The sequence below is a fragment of the Charadrius vociferus genome, unplaced genomic scaffold, assembly GCF_000708025.1.
Source record: "Charadrius vociferus isolate BGI_N301 unplaced genomic scaffold, ASM70802v2 scaffold414, whole genome shotgun sequence".
In the NCBI taxonomy this organism is placed as follows: domain Eukaryota; kingdom Metazoa; phylum Chordata; class Aves; order Charadriiformes; family Charadriidae; genus Charadrius; species Charadrius vociferus.
This window is the reverse complement of record NW_009648079.1, coordinates 1,137,579-1,154,157: the sequence shown is the minus strand read 5'-3', so window position 1 is coordinate 1,154,157 and position 16,579 is coordinate 1,137,579. Positions and strand designations below refer to the sequence as shown.

At 38.5% G+C, this 16,579-nt stretch overlaps 1 protein-coding gene across 1 annotated transcript in view; it reads left to right on the top strand.

Moving 5' to 3' along the window:
• USP25 (ubiquitin specific peptidase 25) overlaps nucleotides 1-16,579 on the top strand; it is a 195,101-nt gene that overhangs the window by 147,267 nt on the left and 31,255 nt on the right. The window contains exons 6-10 of the mRNA XM_009883868.1: nucleotides 4,831-4,917; nucleotides 9,725-9,862; nucleotides 10,747-10,823; nucleotides 11,324-11,397; nucleotides 12,890-13,038. Coding sequence (XP_009882170.1) covers nucleotides 4,831-4,917; nucleotides 9,725-9,862; nucleotides 10,747-10,823; nucleotides 11,324-11,397; nucleotides 12,890-13,038 — 525 coding nt within the window. The remainder of the gene's footprint in view (nucleotides 1-4,830; nucleotides 4,918-9,724; nucleotides 9,863-10,746; nucleotides 10,824-11,323; nucleotides 11,398-12,889; nucleotides 13,039-16,579) is intronic.

Genomic DNA, 16,579 nt, shown 5'->3' with positions numbered 1-16,579 from the left:
GCTGTACTAATAAGATATATTTAGTTTTTTGTTATTAGTCAAATTAAGTCCTTCCTAAATTTTCTTTGCCAAAATTCAAGTTAGTCTTGGTATTTTTCTCCTGTTAAATCTCAAACCATGGCACTAATTTGGACAAATTCCTAGCCAGTATTTGCTGCTGACAAATAGGTATCATTACGCACACCTACGCTAGTCGTGGCATCCTTGCCTGTTGTTAATCCCCTTCACTTTGGTAAAAGCGAGCTTACAAACTGGCCTGCCACAAGAATGGAAATTGCACAGCTTTTCTTGGTCTGCTCTAAAAGAAACCTGAATTATGACCACATTTCAATGATCCGAGGGCTGGAGCGCCTCTCCTATGAGGAGAGGCTGAGAGAGTTGGTGCTGTTCAACCTGGAGAAGAGAAGGCTCCGGGGAGACGTTGTAGTGCCCTTCCAGAACCTAAAGGGGGACTGCAGAAGAGCTGGGAAAGGACTTTTTACTAGGGCGGGTAGTGATAGGACGAGGGGGAATGGCTTCAAACTGGAAGAAGGTATATTTAGGTTAGATATTAGGAAGAAATTTTTCACTCTGAGGGTGCTGAGACACTGGAACAGGTCGCCCATCGAAGTTGTGGAAGCTCCATCCCTGGAGGTGTTTAAGGCCAGGTTGGATGGGGCTTTGAGCAACCTGGTCTGGTGAGAGGTGCCCCTGCCTATGGCAGGGGGGGTGGGACTTCATGATCTTCAAGGTCCCTTCCAACCTAAACTACTCTATGATTTCACAATATGCCGAGGGTGTTCCAGCTGTATGTAAATAGGTATGTCCTATTTGGTTTGCTAAGCTTCATTAGTAACTGTGATTTTCTTTCTTTACTTAATTTTTTCTTATCAGCTTAGAAGACGACTGGGTTTTCTGCAGCCATTACAGCATTGGTCAAATGTATTCATCCTGCTTAAGGATCCTAGATGATTTTCGGCCCAGTGAGAATGTTTTTGGCATCTTGCTGACTGGTTTAGAATTAGTAGGCTGAATCGCTTTAGTATTAGAATATTAGTTTCACAGATCAATTTGAAAGTCCTTCCTTCTTTCCAAGTTTAATCTTTACGAATGAATGGGAAGATGGCTGTGTTCACAGTATTATGAAATTAGGATTTTCATGTAAACTTGTGTAAAGGTGATCAATATTAAAAATTCCCCTGTTCTTGTGCAACGTTGTTTTTTCCCCCTCAACAGTGGAAACAAATACAGAATTGCTAGTCAAAGAAAACAAAAGGTTTTCATACATCCATTAGTGAAACAGCTGTTTTTAGTGTCCTGTGCTTGTAGAACTTGGAAGAATCCATCACAGAGTGCCTGTGTAAAGCTCTGTGCGGCAGCTTGGTAGGCCATCTTTTATCTAGACGCAGAAGTACTTTTTTACTACTCTCCAAGTTTTGTTGATGTCAGTAACTTTACTATTTTAGGACTCTGCTGGTGGCTCTTAATGATCTGTGTTGCGTGCCAAGCTTTTATGGATTTAGTATGCTGACTCATTTATATTCTTGCAGTATTAATGCAGCATCACAGTTCTTGAATGTTAAGAATTAATCCTTTACTCAGGCAATCTAAATTCTGCCACGGGCCTTATGTTTGATAATCCTAGACGTTAAGGGGGGAAAGGGGATAAGCAGGGTGTTTTAGGTGAAACCAAGGTATCTTATATTCTGAAATTGCATTTGGACTCTATATAGTGTGGGTAGACAGTACTTAGAAAAGTGAATGTTTTTAATGTCTTGTAGTCTTGAAGCTGCAACTCTACCTAGCTCTCTCTGGCATGCCAGAAAATACATCTACATCATCACCACCTATAGCACAGGAGAGCCACAGCATATCTGTTGTCATTCAGCACGGTTAGTTTGAATGCCCGAAACTGACACTGGATTTGTGTTGCTGTCATTTATTCTCATTTTCTCTTAATCTCTTGTTCAGCCCCCAGATTTGTATAATAGGAGGCAGGTATTCTGAAAATCTCATGATAATTTGAGTTGATATAACTTAGCCGTGGCTTGGTCAAGTTTCCAGGTGACAGCTTTTAAATCGGTTAAATACACTGGGGAAAAAAACCCAGCTTTTAGAGAAATTTTTCTTGCGTGCATAAGTTTTGCATAATTTACATTGGTGAAGGCCAATGTAATGTAAAGGTGAATTTACATTTGATCAAGGCCAGTAGATATGAAGTATCCACCTTTTAGATCCAGCCTGTTTTCTTACACTGGGACTCCTGACACCTTTCTGGAGCTGAAGCCAAGTGGGTGAGAGATGAAATGCTGCTCCATGCAATGTGGTTGGAAGGCCAGCGCTTTGGCCTGGGGCCAGCGGGTGGCACTCGGGCCAGGGACAGTCTCTGCTGTGTCTTTCTCAGTGGCAGCAGAAGAACAGCTTCTGCTCCGTGGCGTTGCCTACCCTGGGTGTAGGAAGCCTGGTCAACAGATGGCTCTGCAAATTGGGAATTGTTTTGGCAGGTCCCCTTTCTGAGGCACCGGGATGGTTGGCCATGGGAGGTCTCTGCTGCGATGAGGGTTTAGGTGAGCTCGTTTATATCTCCTTACCTCAGGAAGAACCGCAGGTACTTTAGGCGCAAAAATTGCTTGGTCTCAGGCACGCTTATTGTATATCTGTTTACACTTACACTGGGAAATGATCTTCTTTTTTAGATGAAAATAGAAGTTTCCTGAAGTTGATTTAGCTCCACATAGACGAGCTACAACACGATACTGTCCTGTTAGCATTAGTAGTGTTGGTGGTAGATTAACTGAGCATTCTGCTGCATCTCAGTACAACCATGCCCAGTGTAAGCTGTTTTGGAGAAAAGTTTAATAACTAAATATCTGGCATAAGAAATTTTGAGTAGAAAAAAGCCAAAGAAGAAAAGAGCATATCAGACAATCCTCTTAATTATTTTCAGCCGCTTGCAGAAATAGGTTTGTTCAGCTTAGTAAAGCATGAAGTTACATGCTTGCAGTTTAGAGATCTGGATTAAAGAAATACAGTTTTTGTGAAAAACTTGTGGATGGATTGCCAGGCAAAAATTCTAAACTTTCGTACAGTTTTCTGTACTTAACTCGTGTGTGTGTATTATGAAATTGGCCAGCTCAGCTGCTTGGCTCTTTGATGGCATTTGGATTAGTCATAGAGAGAAGTCAGTCTTTGGACATTATATTTCAGCAGCTGGTTTATTTTGTACATAAAACATTGCTATGTTTTGCTTGATGAAGAGCCCACCAGTGGAATGCTGTTACATAATGAGACAGAACTTCAATTAGTATCAACCTCTAGAATGACACTTGAATTAAATATTAACATTTTCTATGCTTTGAGTAAGTAAACAAAAGATTCTGTGTTTTAATCTCACTTCTCTGCAAGGATGGATAAAAGGGGAACCTGTATTTTGAACAACAAAATGGGAGGGAGGCGTGAGCGAAGGGGAAAGCTCAACTACTCAGTTTTCTGCATTGAATTAGCAAGATCAGGAAGGTCTCCTTGGGTTGGTGTGTTTGAATTTTTTTTATTGTTATTTTATTTTTAAATCTAAAAATGTTAGGAAAGACAACTTCAGCCTTTTTGTTTTGCTGGAGATGCTGTATACTCTGATGTTCTGGAAGAGGTTAGACAGTACAGGCTCTTTCACAAGGGGAGTCAGGAATGCAGCAACTTTTCACAAACTCATCTTTTCCTTCCAACATATTCTAAATTATTAGAATAAATGCAGTGCCTCTTCACCATTTGTTTCACTTTTTTGGCACTGTGGGATTGAAAACCTATTAAACCCGCTGTGGTCTGTAATGTAAGTCTGTACCTGTGGGGGACAAGTTGTGGGATCAAAGTTTATTGCCAGGGTAGGCAAGCTCTGCCTTTCCAAAATAAATAGCAATATGTGATCAGGGGGGAAAAAAAAAGTTAATTATAGATTGTAAAAACCGAAGGGGATGAACAGGAGGGTAAATCTTTCCTGCGCTTCTCTGATACGTATGTTTAAAATACTTCAGACCTGTTCTGCTACCCTTACTTTATCAAAATGCTAGTTTGTGGTAGTGAAGTGAACTTAAACTAAAGTGCTTTCTGCATGTATGCAGCAGTTATGCAAGTGCTGAGGACTTCAGTTCTCAGCCACTGCTTTGGACTTTAATTTTTGCAACCCGGAGTCATCTTAATGTTATACTCTGTTGGCTCCAGGCTCTATGTTACCCTGCGGGGTTCTTTGAGTATCCCTGCAAGACACTTGTTTCCATGTCTTATTGTCCATACAATGTGAATATTATCAGTTACTTACCTGCGAAGATGTATAACCCAGTTTCCTCACTCTAATGTACAGTATGTAGATCCTGTAATAATGGGAGGAGTGGACAGAATGCAAAAAGTATTGATAATTGCAAATGGACTTAAGTTGCATGTACAAAAATGTACTCTTTCTGCACTGAGGAGGTAGATGATAGAGGGGCTACAAGACGAATTTTACATGGCTAAACAGGCTTTAATTTTGATTTGAAAACTAAACTGACAGTTATACAATTAATAAAATTCTTATTGTGAAAAGTAATTTACCTATCGTCTAAAGTTATTGTTCCATTTACATGATTAACTGTAAAGAGAGGGGTTTTTTATTATGCTGTTCTCTCAGCAAAAAAAATTGTCTTCTATTGAAAATATGTTTAGCAAAGTTAAGTGAAAAATGCAGTTTCTGAAATGAAACTTTAGCATTTCATGTGTTTGACGTTTCATTTAGTTTGTTAAGGCACTTTTGAAAGAATTTGATATTGTTTAAAGAAATGTTTGAACATTTTTTAATTATTTTTTTTTTTTCCTTTTCAGTCATTATTTAACCTACTGGAGTTTCGAAGACTAGTTTTGAATTTCAATCCTCCTGCAAATGCTCAAGACTTGCCCCGAAACCAAAAGGTACAATTAAAAGCTAACTTCCTCTAGTGGCCGATAAGGGCATTTCTCCCTTGTCATTGAATTTTGCACTGTTCTGTAATTCAAATTAGGACGGATTTTATAGGTGCCAATTAACACTTCTCTGAGTTTTCTATTACAGATCTTACATAAAACACATTAGCCTCACAGTAGAGTACGGGGCAGGGTGTTGCGAGAGGCAGAGTTTGCTCAGCATACTGCTGTTTAGACCAGGTTCGTTGGCAGGGTTTTGCTGATACAGCTGTAGCAGCACTGGGTGCTAGTGGGTGAGCATTTCCAGTGTGAATGCAGCTCCTGTTAACAAACGTATTTTATTGTAGACCCCTCACACTGTGCAGCTATGGGCATGCTTTTTGGTTACCTGCATGTTTTTGGTCTGCGTAGCTTTATAAGCAGCATTGTTGGTGTTGGCCTGGCCACTTCGTTGTTTTTTCAGGGATGTTACGTACTTGTAACTTATGATGTGAGATTAGGCTTTCTACTACTAACTTGTTTCTTCTGGCCTTCTTATGAGATGATTGTCATAAATTTTCCCATGCTTATTCTGGTACTCATATGTGAGTGAGGAGGGGGAACCTTGGCTCCAGTGTCTTGTGGCCTCAGACTAGCGAGGGGGAATGGTTATAGACTCAGGGTCAAAACAGACCAATTTTTTTTCCTTCATGGGTGCTCTCTGAGGAGATACAAGGGGGTACCTTGGTTTCTACGTTAGGAAATAGAAAGGAAGAAAGGGGAAGAAGTGGCTGTATGAAGCGTGAAGGCATTCGACGCCCTGATTTTTAGCAATGGCTTACAGAGCAGTGATCTTTTGCATATCCAGAAGTTAGGCTATTGCCTTTTACCCCTTTCTTTTGGATTTTAAAAAGGGAGTATGTTGTCGGGCTGTTCTTAGTTGTTTGGCACTGCAGGCTTGTCTGGAATATTCACTAGCAAAAGTAAGAGCTGCAATTAAAAAAGTAAATGAAAACAGACATAGAGAAGATAATGTCAATTTTCTAAACCTCTAGGTATGCACTATAAAAGAGAAGTTGCATATTCAGTCAGAACTGTGTAATTTCTCCCCTGCCCCCCCAACCCTGTTCAAAGAGCAAGCTGTCGCTTGTTGCGGTTATTTTGTGTGTGTTTTGGACTTTTTTTTAGGAAAAAAATGTTTGCATTAGGTCATGAGATGGTGTGCAAACACAACATGGGTAGTATTGCGAACATGTCACATGAGGGTGACGGGACAGGGTATTTTAGTAAGAAAGACAGAATAAAGCCATGCTTTATCAAAGAGTTGTACTGAAATATTTATTTCTTGATTTTTAGATTGACTTTCTGCCTGGTATTTCATTATTTGTCTTATAATTTGTTTTAGTAATATCCTCCAGTACTTGGAGTTCTTTACCTTCATTTTTCAGGGTATAAAAAGCAGTTGGCATCTAAGAGGTGGTATGAAATAGATAATAACAAGCTGTTGTCTTTGAAAAACGTCTTGCCCAAGCATTGACACTAGCAGCTGGATGCCTTTAGTGATTCCAAAGTGCTATTTCTTAGAAATACTAATCATGACAGACAACATTAAGGTTGTGTGAAATGGTGTGACACCGGGCAAGTATATGTATTTCTGCAGAAACCTTGCTTTCTGCAAGCCTGCTAGTAGTCTCTGGCAGTAGTTTGTATTCTCTCCTTTGTTAACTTAAGTTCCAGGATTAAATGACATTATTAATTAATATATTCATCTGTCCTATCTACAGCTGAAAATGGATTGTCTTAGTGTTGAAATATGTTATGGGGAGAATTTAAGAAAAGAGATCTCTTCACTAGTTGGAACTTAGACAAATAGTAAAAATAAGGATGCATGCCGCCAAATTTGGTGCTTTTATTTCTTTGTAAGGTGAAAGCAAGTAGAGGCAAATTGATTTAAAGTTGTAAATAAGCTCCCAGTTGACAAAAGCTCTGGAATTTACTTCCATCTGCTTACTTTTGTTTTAACGCTATCTCGACTTAGTTTTTTGTTTTGTTTTGTTTTGTTTATTTTTAACTAGTACTAACTACTGTGTGTGACTGACGTTCCCTAGAATCAAATTTCTTGCTAATAAAGACCAAGTTTTAATAATCCCAGATTTTCTAGAGTTTGGTTTACATCCTGTTGTTCTTCCAGTTGGTGGAAAGTAGAGGTTAATGCTAGGGTCATGACAGTCTCTTGGTTTAGAATTAAAGCATATGGTTGTACTTCCCGGAATATTGCATAGTGGGGTGTTTTTGTTCTTCCTTATCAATATATTGAATCCAAATGCTATTAATAATGTGCAATGTAAAATTTTTAATCCAGAAATCATTGGTATGAATTTTCCCTTAAAAAAAAAAAAAAACCAAACAAAAAACCAAACCAAGCAGCAGCCCAATCCTGTTTGTCCCAGCTAATCAGACTTTGTCTGGATTTTAAACTTGGGCATACACTTAAAATCTCCAATCTGTTCTTGTTCTTTTTTGTTTGAAATTCATTTTTCTTCCTTGGTGTGTTCCTCAGCTTCCTTCTGTAGAACAAGTAGAGTTCTCTGTAGTTACTGCAGCCTCTTCACTCTCCCAGTTCTCTTACCTCTTGCTGTCATATGAACAGATCTTTTTTTGCTGTACGCAGTGAGGCCAGTTAAGTATTTGGCCTCAATGATATCTTCAGGAAACGTTTCATTACCAGAGGAAGTCTGTTACTGTGCTACAGGTTAGCACATCCTTCCCTCTGTTTCATCATTATCATTATGCCAGTGTCCTGGCATACTCTGATTCACAGTAATGAATGTTTGCTATGTATTAAACATGTGGATTGCTTTAGAAGCATTTCTTAATCATAAATTGTTCCAACATCAGTGTATTAAGAAATTATTTATGCAGGCAGGATAAGTGATAAAATTGAGAATGTTCTAGATTGTGGACTTTCCATACAGTTTTTATTTCAAAGTTGATTTCAATCTTTTTTTTTGTGGTGTTGCACCCACAGGATGCTTTAAAATTGAGAGCTGTATGCTGTGCTGTGATTACTTTAGTAGTTCTTTCGTTTTAATATGCAAGTCCTTTGTGGAACTGTTTACCTTGTCTTGGGGATTGGCTCATGTCCTCTTGAAGATTTTAGGCTTTGTTTAGTCAGAATCACTGTTTGTTGTGGTAATACCAACGTAATCTGATCAAGGATCATGCCTAATGCATTAAATCAAGCTTTCTCAAAAAAACAAGCATTTTTCTAGTTTTAGAGAACTTTTATAGGCTTTACAGAGATGCTTGTTCTGAGTAATCATACTGACATCAGTAGCCAGTTTTTAAACCTCAAGCTACAAGTATGCTTAAAACGCATCCAAATTAGTAGTGTAAATTTGAGTAAGTAATGCAATAATACTCATTGCCTATGAACTTCAGATTTAACAAAAGGAAGGTGAGATTTAGAGTATTCAGTGGTCACTTATGTATATTATGCAGATGAATTACTGCTAGTATTGAAGCATCTTGATAAAATACATCTGTATCTAAAACTTGAAATTCTATTCATTTTTAATAGATCCACTTTATGAAAATGGCAAGAAAAAAATCACTTTCATAATTTGTTTCCCTGGTTTGTTGTTATAAAGTGCTTTAAATATGTAAGTGAGAGACTGATTTTATTCTTTAATTATGATCATTTAATGCTGAATTAGGGTGGGATTTGATGAAGTCTTCAGCCTTTTCTGTGAACATTGTTTATAATTGGCAGGTGTTTTGCAAGGTGGACTAGAAGAGCAAGCAAAACTTGGAAACTTACGTGACTAGAAGTATTTTTTTATGTATTATGCATACATAGTTCCAATTCACCACACAGTTTTTAAAGCTGAACTAAAACAGACTTTATGTACAAAAAGCTTTATGCATACTGGATTGACACAGGAGTGACTAGACAAGACTGCTGTTTGATGAGCGTGTGAAATAGTTGGTCATCAAGTAATTCGAGTTTGACCAGCATCTGACATCTGTGCTGCCTTTGAGTGATACTTTGTTCTAAATACAAGTGGATATTACATGGGTTTTAATTTCACAAGTATTTGTCAACTATCTACTCAGGAGTATGAGTGATATCCAATCTCCACAGCATTTGTAACCTGTGGTTTAATCTATGGTATGACAGACTTGTGTTTCAGTTAACTTGCTTTTCATTATACAGGCAGAAAGTATTTCTTCTGCTTCTCTCCTGGAAACCAGATAAAGAACTCCATATTCCCCATGAACTATAGTTAAAAAAAATAGGTAGAAAGGAGAGCAGGCTAGTTCTTTACTTCTGTCAAAAGAAAATAATAATGATTTGTGTACACCTTATAAATTTACTCCTCAGTAAAAAATAAGCTTATAAAGGTACTAGGCAGTGTGTAGGCTCACAAGAAATTCTGCTAGAGGTATAGAGGGATACTAATTTCAATAAAATCAATGCATATTGTGGCAGTGCATTACTTAAGGCTTTGTAAGTCTCGGGAACAACAGTTCTGTCTTAAATGCAGCTCAGCTTGTCCACTTGCCCATTCAGCCCCATTTCAAGTCAAACAGCCACATCTAGATGTGGTTTCAGGGAGCTTTCAGTTTCTGAAATGTAATTTTCTTCCCAGAGAACTACATTATTTTGTAAAACTGACAAGTAAAAGGCATGCAACACTACCTTGGTAGTGCTACAAGTAAGCTGCCATATTACGATGATTGGCTGGATATACACTCAGTTCATTGGGTAACACTTCCATAAAGCAGATTTTTGTTACTGCTTTGTTAAATATTTTTTATTCTTCTTCAAATTCAGGAACATAGGAATCTGCCTTTTATGCGTGAATTGAGGTACCTGTTTGCACTTCTAGTTGGTTCGAAGAGAAAATATGTTGACCCATCAAGAGCGGTTGAAATCCTTAAAAATGCTTTTAAATCAAATGATTCCCAACAGGTAATTCCTATGTATTTTTATTCAAGCTTATGCATGTTTTCACATGGTATCCTGACAATAGGAAATAATTTAAATGGACAACAAAAGTTCAAAATGTCCACAGAAAATAAACTTCTAATTGTCACAATCTTTGAGCTTTCTCTCTAATATTATGTGATCTCTAGCCACTTTTATTAAAAAAATTATAATATAATTCTGGACAGCATGACTGTTTTATTCAGTGCACTTTCTCCTTGCTACTTTAGAAGCTAACTAATAGTTCCACATTCTTTCTTTTAGGGTTTAGTTTAACTTCTAAGTCTGTGGTTTTTGAAAGAGCTTTATTCCTGTGATCTAACAGTACATCCAGGGCTGGTACAGTCCTAGTATACTATTTGTGTGGATATTGGTTTGGAGGGTCCTAATATTCATATTTCAGGATTCTTGCCTAAGTCATAGCAGGTATATTTTGCTTTTCTGAGAAACACTTTGTGTCTTGGGATGCTTTATTTTTTCCCACATGAGGTTATACGGCTAAGCTGTTTAATTACAACAGCATGCTGAATTTAGTTCTAGATGAAAGTAATATTAGTCACCACTTGTGAGATACCAAAGGGTTTGAACAATGGGATTCATAAGATGCCTTTGGACGAGCATGGTATGAAAGCTGAGCCCAAGTAACAAGGATCACAGGACAGTGTAATGGCTGAGGAACACCAGAGCCTTAGTGTGCTCTAAGAGCCATGCATAAAAAAAACCCAATCATGGCATAGTCTTAGACATAGTGTGATTTTTTTGGAGCTCTAGTCGGGGGGAATACTGCTATACTAATCTTGTAAGGGGACACTTCATTGTGTTCTGTTACATATGTGAACATATACTGATAACTTTATATTTTTCAACAGCAAGATGTTAGTGAATTTACACACAAATTATTAGATTGGCTAGAAGATGCCTTCCAAATTAAAGCTGAAGAAGAGAGGTAAGATTATTTTTTTTTTCTAGCTCTGTGTCCAGCTCCATTGGGTCTTTTTCAGCCATACAGTGAAAAGTGGATTTTTGGTTGTTTGCTTTGCTTTTTCTCATGAAAATTTTCAGTATACTTCTCAGAAGTAAATACTCATCGTCTGTATAAGTGAACATCTGTAAACTGTCTTTTGAATGCATAATTGTTTCTAGAATGTTGCAGGAAATAGTTTTTATAAGGGTTTCGTACAATTTAACCGCTCACGAATTGAATCAGATTTACATAAATTTTCCTAGAATGAAGCACTTCTAAGACTTAATTTTCACAATATACTTATCATTGCAAATATGTGAATCATTGCTATTGTCATTAGAGGAAAATGCAAAACTTAATGAACAGTAACTGAGTAAAATAGGCAGCATTTCCATAATGAATTCAGAATATTCTGCTCATGGTTTTATGAAAGTTCATAGCTTTGTGCTTGATTTTTGCAATAACATGCTTCCTGTTTTCAGGGATGGAGAGAAACCAAAGAACCCAATGGTGGAGCTGTTTTATGGACGATTTCTAGCAGTAGGTGTACTTGAAGGTATGAATCTGAATTTACTTTGACTTCTGTGCCCGTGTCTGTTTATTGCGTGTCTAAGTACAAAAGTGAATGATGCGGTTGTAGCATTTTAGCTACTTCTGCAGAAGTGCACTTGGAGAACACACATTTGATATGTGATAAAGGTTTGTCCTGAGAATATGAGACTGTGATGGTAAACGTAGTGAGCTGCAGTGGTCCAGAAAGACTGTTTTGATAACTTTCAGGAGTTGAGTGTATGTACTTAAGTGCAGTAGAAGTTAGGGTGAGAAGTTGAGCAAAAATGCTCGCAAGAAATTATTATCAGCGCACTTTGCCACTTACTAATGATATATGGAAGACAGTTAACTGTGTTTCATTGAGCTAGTCTCTCACACTTTCTCTGCTTCATTTAATGCAATTTAAAATTTCAATTATCACCTTTTCTTTTGCACAATTTCTGTTATGGATAACTCACCCTCTTAAAAGTACAGTGCGTTGAAAACAAGTCAGTGGGAACCTGTTCAAGGGGAGTGTCGGAGATAGTACTGAAGAGGAAGAGACTGTACAACAAGCTTCCCTTTATCTGATCTGCGTATAGTTAGTAGGTGCGCAGAATTGCATCATTCTCTATTTCCAGGAGGCCAGCAGTTGTGAAAGTATTTTTAACGTTGGTGATTCTGTCCTCCATCCCGAGAGTGAATGACTCCTGAGATGCATCTGAATGAAGCAGCTATAATCTTTAAGGTGGCTTCCAGATTGTTCCTTGGTCCGGAACTGTGTATCTAATGATTTGTTGTCAGATTTCAAAACCATTCTGCAGATTCCTTGCTATTAGCTAGTATTCTTGCTCCTTTGGGTTCAGCTACTTTCATCCCTTAGGTTCTCATCTTAACTGAGGAGACATGTAAAAATCAAACCAATGAAAAGAAACTGGTGGGTGTAAGAAGACATGTTACTGACTTTAGGATGAAATAAATCGAAATTGTAGATTGAAATCACTTGTCACCCTTATTTCTCCTATGTTTGACCTTACATCTTTATACACTGTTACCAAATTATGGTCTTGTTTTCAGGACAGAAATCATGAATGTTCTCTTTTGTTGTTTATTTTTGCAAAATGTACTTATACAAAGGGCTATTTCATACCAGCAATTCCACTGACTTTGGTACAACGTAGGGTTGTATTACTGAGCTGCTGTTTGCAGGAGGAGGACTTTGATTTATATGTGTATAACTTCCCATACATCTCTGGTGCCAAGTAATTTTTTGTTTTGCTTATTAGCAATAGATGCAAAAACAATATAAAAAATGGGCTGAAGAGGAAAATACAGTAATTCTCAATGTTACGTTCAACTTTTTTGAGTAACTTGTTTTCATACATATAATTGAATTCATCAATAAGAAAATGTGGATATTGTTCAGTAGACTAGGTGAGGTGACCTAGGATTGTTAGGGTTTTTTAACGGCTAATATTTGTTCCTAAAACCTTAACTGTTTAATTTCTTATGTGAAGGCAAAAAATTTGAAAACACAGAAATGTTTGGCCAGTATCCACTCCAGGTGAATGGCTTTAAAGATCTGCATGAGTGCCTAGAAGCTGCAATGATTGAAGGGGAAATTGAATCTCTCCATTCAGAAAACTCTGCAAAGTCTGGTCAGGAGGTGAGTTAAGTGCTCCTGTGGGCTTCTTTCAGGGTCTTGTAGTGTTCTTTATTTTTCACTGGGATTCATGCTTGTGTTTTATGTGACCTGCTGCTGCTCAGGTTCTGATGTCTGGCATAATTGGATTGTTAATTTGGGGGGTTTGTATCTCTCTTGGAATATCTAGAGTATCAACATTTTGTATTTTTCATAAGATACAAAGTTCCCGCTTATTAAAACCTGGCACAAGTAAGTGCTTATAGTGATTTGGCACAGGCTGGTTCCCACCTGTTGCTGCTATTTGGTCTGCGGAGAGGTCATGGATATAATGTCCTCTGGTAGCTGACCACTGCTCTGACTGACTTGCCACCCTGTGCCATACTGTAAACAGCAACCGTGAGCTGTGCGTTTGACTTGCTTCAAAGCATTGTTGTTGTCCCTCTGTGCCTCTGTCTTGTAATTCCTCGGCACCCCAGCCTTCTTCCCCTCTCCCCTTTTTACTGATGTTTCCCAGCATCCTCCTCTTTGCCCCCTGTGGTGGGCAATTCCCCTCCTCTTTGCTCGCAGTGGTGGACAGACGATACTTGCTCCATGGCCTGCTGTTCCTCTCGGGAGAGCTCTTGCTAAAGCAGGAGGCTGCCAAGTGTCAGAGCGTGGTGGAAGCAAGGATGGAGGGATTCAGATGGAGCCTCACTAAGAAGTGGGGTATGCAGCGTATGGTGTTGGGATGAGGTGACAAATGGGATTTCTTGTGCAGAAGTCCCAGGTTAGGGAAAAGAGGTAGTTGGACCGATGGCGGTTGTAGAACTAGGAGGGCATGCTCTGAAATGTCCCCTCTTATTGCTGTCATGCATATATACGCCCGGCATTTTTCTCTGGCAGACCACTCTCTAATAACCTGGTTATTGATATGGAAATACAGGAATCCCCATTGCCTATAAAGGCTGAGCTACTTTCTCTGTACACAGTTGTTCCATGTTTCACCACAGTTATTTTAAAGATGTGAAGGAGGTTTTTGCTACTTAAGAAGTTCAGGTATAGTTTCTTTCTTGATGTTAATCTTTTGCAGTAATTAAATTTTGCTTCCTGTAATCGTATCAATGTACACACACGGTTTAATTACTAAGCCTAGTGACTCACACTGAAATCATCTTCCAGTCTGAAGTTGTATTTCCAATTTTGTGCTATCAACAAAAGTTTTGTAGCATCCCTTTTGCAGTCCCTTTTCCTGATCAGCTATTGTTGGTCAAATACTGATCAACCAAATCAGATGTTAACAAGCATTTTCAAATGTATTTGCACATCTTACTGGATTTGTTCTTCTTTCACAGGATGTTTAACTTTTTTTTTAAATCCTAGCACTTGTAGAAATGTCTTCTTGTGATGAGCATGTTTCCTGAGATCTAACTGGAAGAAAAAAAAACCAAACTCATAAATACCTTGGTACAATCCAAAGTTCGATTTCTTTATGCAAGGTGAAATCTTGTATGTACCTTCTATGAGGGCATGATTGTTCATCTTATGGACTGAAAGTTGTCTTTCTGTTAAAACCTGTGTGCATTCATGCATAAAACGTCAGTTCAGTTATAAATGCTTGACTAGAAATGTCAGACTTGGGGATGTTGTTGTTGTTTTGTTTTTGAGGGGTTTTTTAACCTGGAATGTGAGGAAAGTATGAGGAACAGGATAGTCATGTACACGTGAAACTGTCAGGGTTTTAATCAGCTTGGCTTCTTAGTGTGTGGAAATGGAAGTGAAATAGTCACATGACAGATTGACAACAGTGGCAAAACAAGAAAGGTAATGTGTTAAGTCCTGGTCTAGAAAAACATTACTGCATTATTACCAGAGCCAAGTAAATTGGATGCATTTTCCTGAACTGAAGTAATTTATTTATAGTGGCTGCTGCTTTTAGTAGTGATGTTTAAACATAATGCCTCAAAGACGTTAACAGTGCATTGGAAGGTTTGGCAGTACTAAAGGAAGCTGAATTTCTTGTAGTTTTAATGAAGTCTGTCTCTGCGGAACAAAGACTTCAAGTGACATTTGTCCGAGCTGGTAGATATCAAAGCTTAAAGAGAATAGTATTAACATGGTACTCGCATGTTTTGAGAGACCCATTTTATCCTGAAAGTAACATTCTATTTTTTTTCCTTGTTCCCATCGTTGCCTCTAATGGGGTATTTAGCTTGTTGTTAATTATTATTATTATCATCACAATGTGTAAGAGCCTCAGCCATGGAGTAGGGTGTCAGCAAGTGAGCTAACATATGAACAGAAAAAAACCCACATTCCCTATCTCAAGGAACTTAAATCCAAATTCAAGAGAAGATGGAGGTCAATATGCATACTTGGAGTTAAAAGTGTGGGGAAAATGATGTAACGTTTGTCAGCATGATGGTTGATGAACTTCAGCACATCAGAAGCTTAGTCATCGTTAAGTGGTTTGGGGGCCTTGCAATAAAAGGGTTTTAGGGGAAGGGTTGTGGTGTGGCTTTGTTGACCTCAGCATTGAAATTTACTTCTGTGTGAAGCTGCTGCAAGAGAGAGGTCATGATTATCTCCTTTAAAACTGAAAAGGTGTTTCCTGGAGGCTGATATAGGCAAGAAAAGGGAAGACGACTCATTTTACATGTAAACACATGGGAGTTCATTGTTGAAGGCAGTGAACTGGGAAAATTCAGCAACATCCCGGAAATCTATTAGTGTGACAAGGCTGCACGTGCTAAGGCCAGGCAAGGGGAGAAGAGAGGAAACGTTACACTGAGGTATGGAGTGATGAGAACGTAGACCTGAATTTTAGCCATGAGCACAGGAAGAAAAGGCTGTCTTGGAGGTATTGCATGAGAAGACTGTTCAAAACATTTGGCTGGATAGAAGAACTTGAAGCAAACCCTGAATCAACTGGCACATCTAGGTTGTTGGCATTGACGTCAGAAATGTGTGGCAATGGTGTCTGCAGCAACCAGGGAAGCTTGAGTTGATGGTTAGACATCCAAAACACATTAAATGGATAGACTGTTTGTTTTGTGTTATAGAGTGGGGAGAAAAAAGGAACTCTAATGCAGGAATTGGTTCTGAATTTGTCTTGTATTTGAGACACAAAGTATATGAGGAAAGAAACGAGGATGAAGGATAGACCTCTACTGAATACTCAAAGAAAACTGGAATAAGTTGATGTTAACATGGGTTGGTCCATGGCCAGATTAGCAGTGATTAGACACACGAGCAGAAACTTCAGAAGAGGTTTTTAGTATGGAAGAGCTTTCAAGAAAAAGTAGCAGATTTACGGTGCTGAGAGAGCTTGTCTGACCCAGCCCAGAGTACTCGCTGATCCTGCTTCAGAGGAGGTCGATAGAAACTTGGAGTGATACCAGGTGAATGAAAGGATCAGCAACTTGAGTCTGAGGGAGCTAGCTGGAAGAGCACTTGATACAGTATAAAAACTCTTCAGTGGCCCTCGAGAGTTAAAGGAGAACAGGACAGTTGGCAAGGCAGGTAGGTTCAAGCATAGGCTGCTTTTAGTACGAGTGAGACAACTGTGAAAGGAAGGAGCATTCCT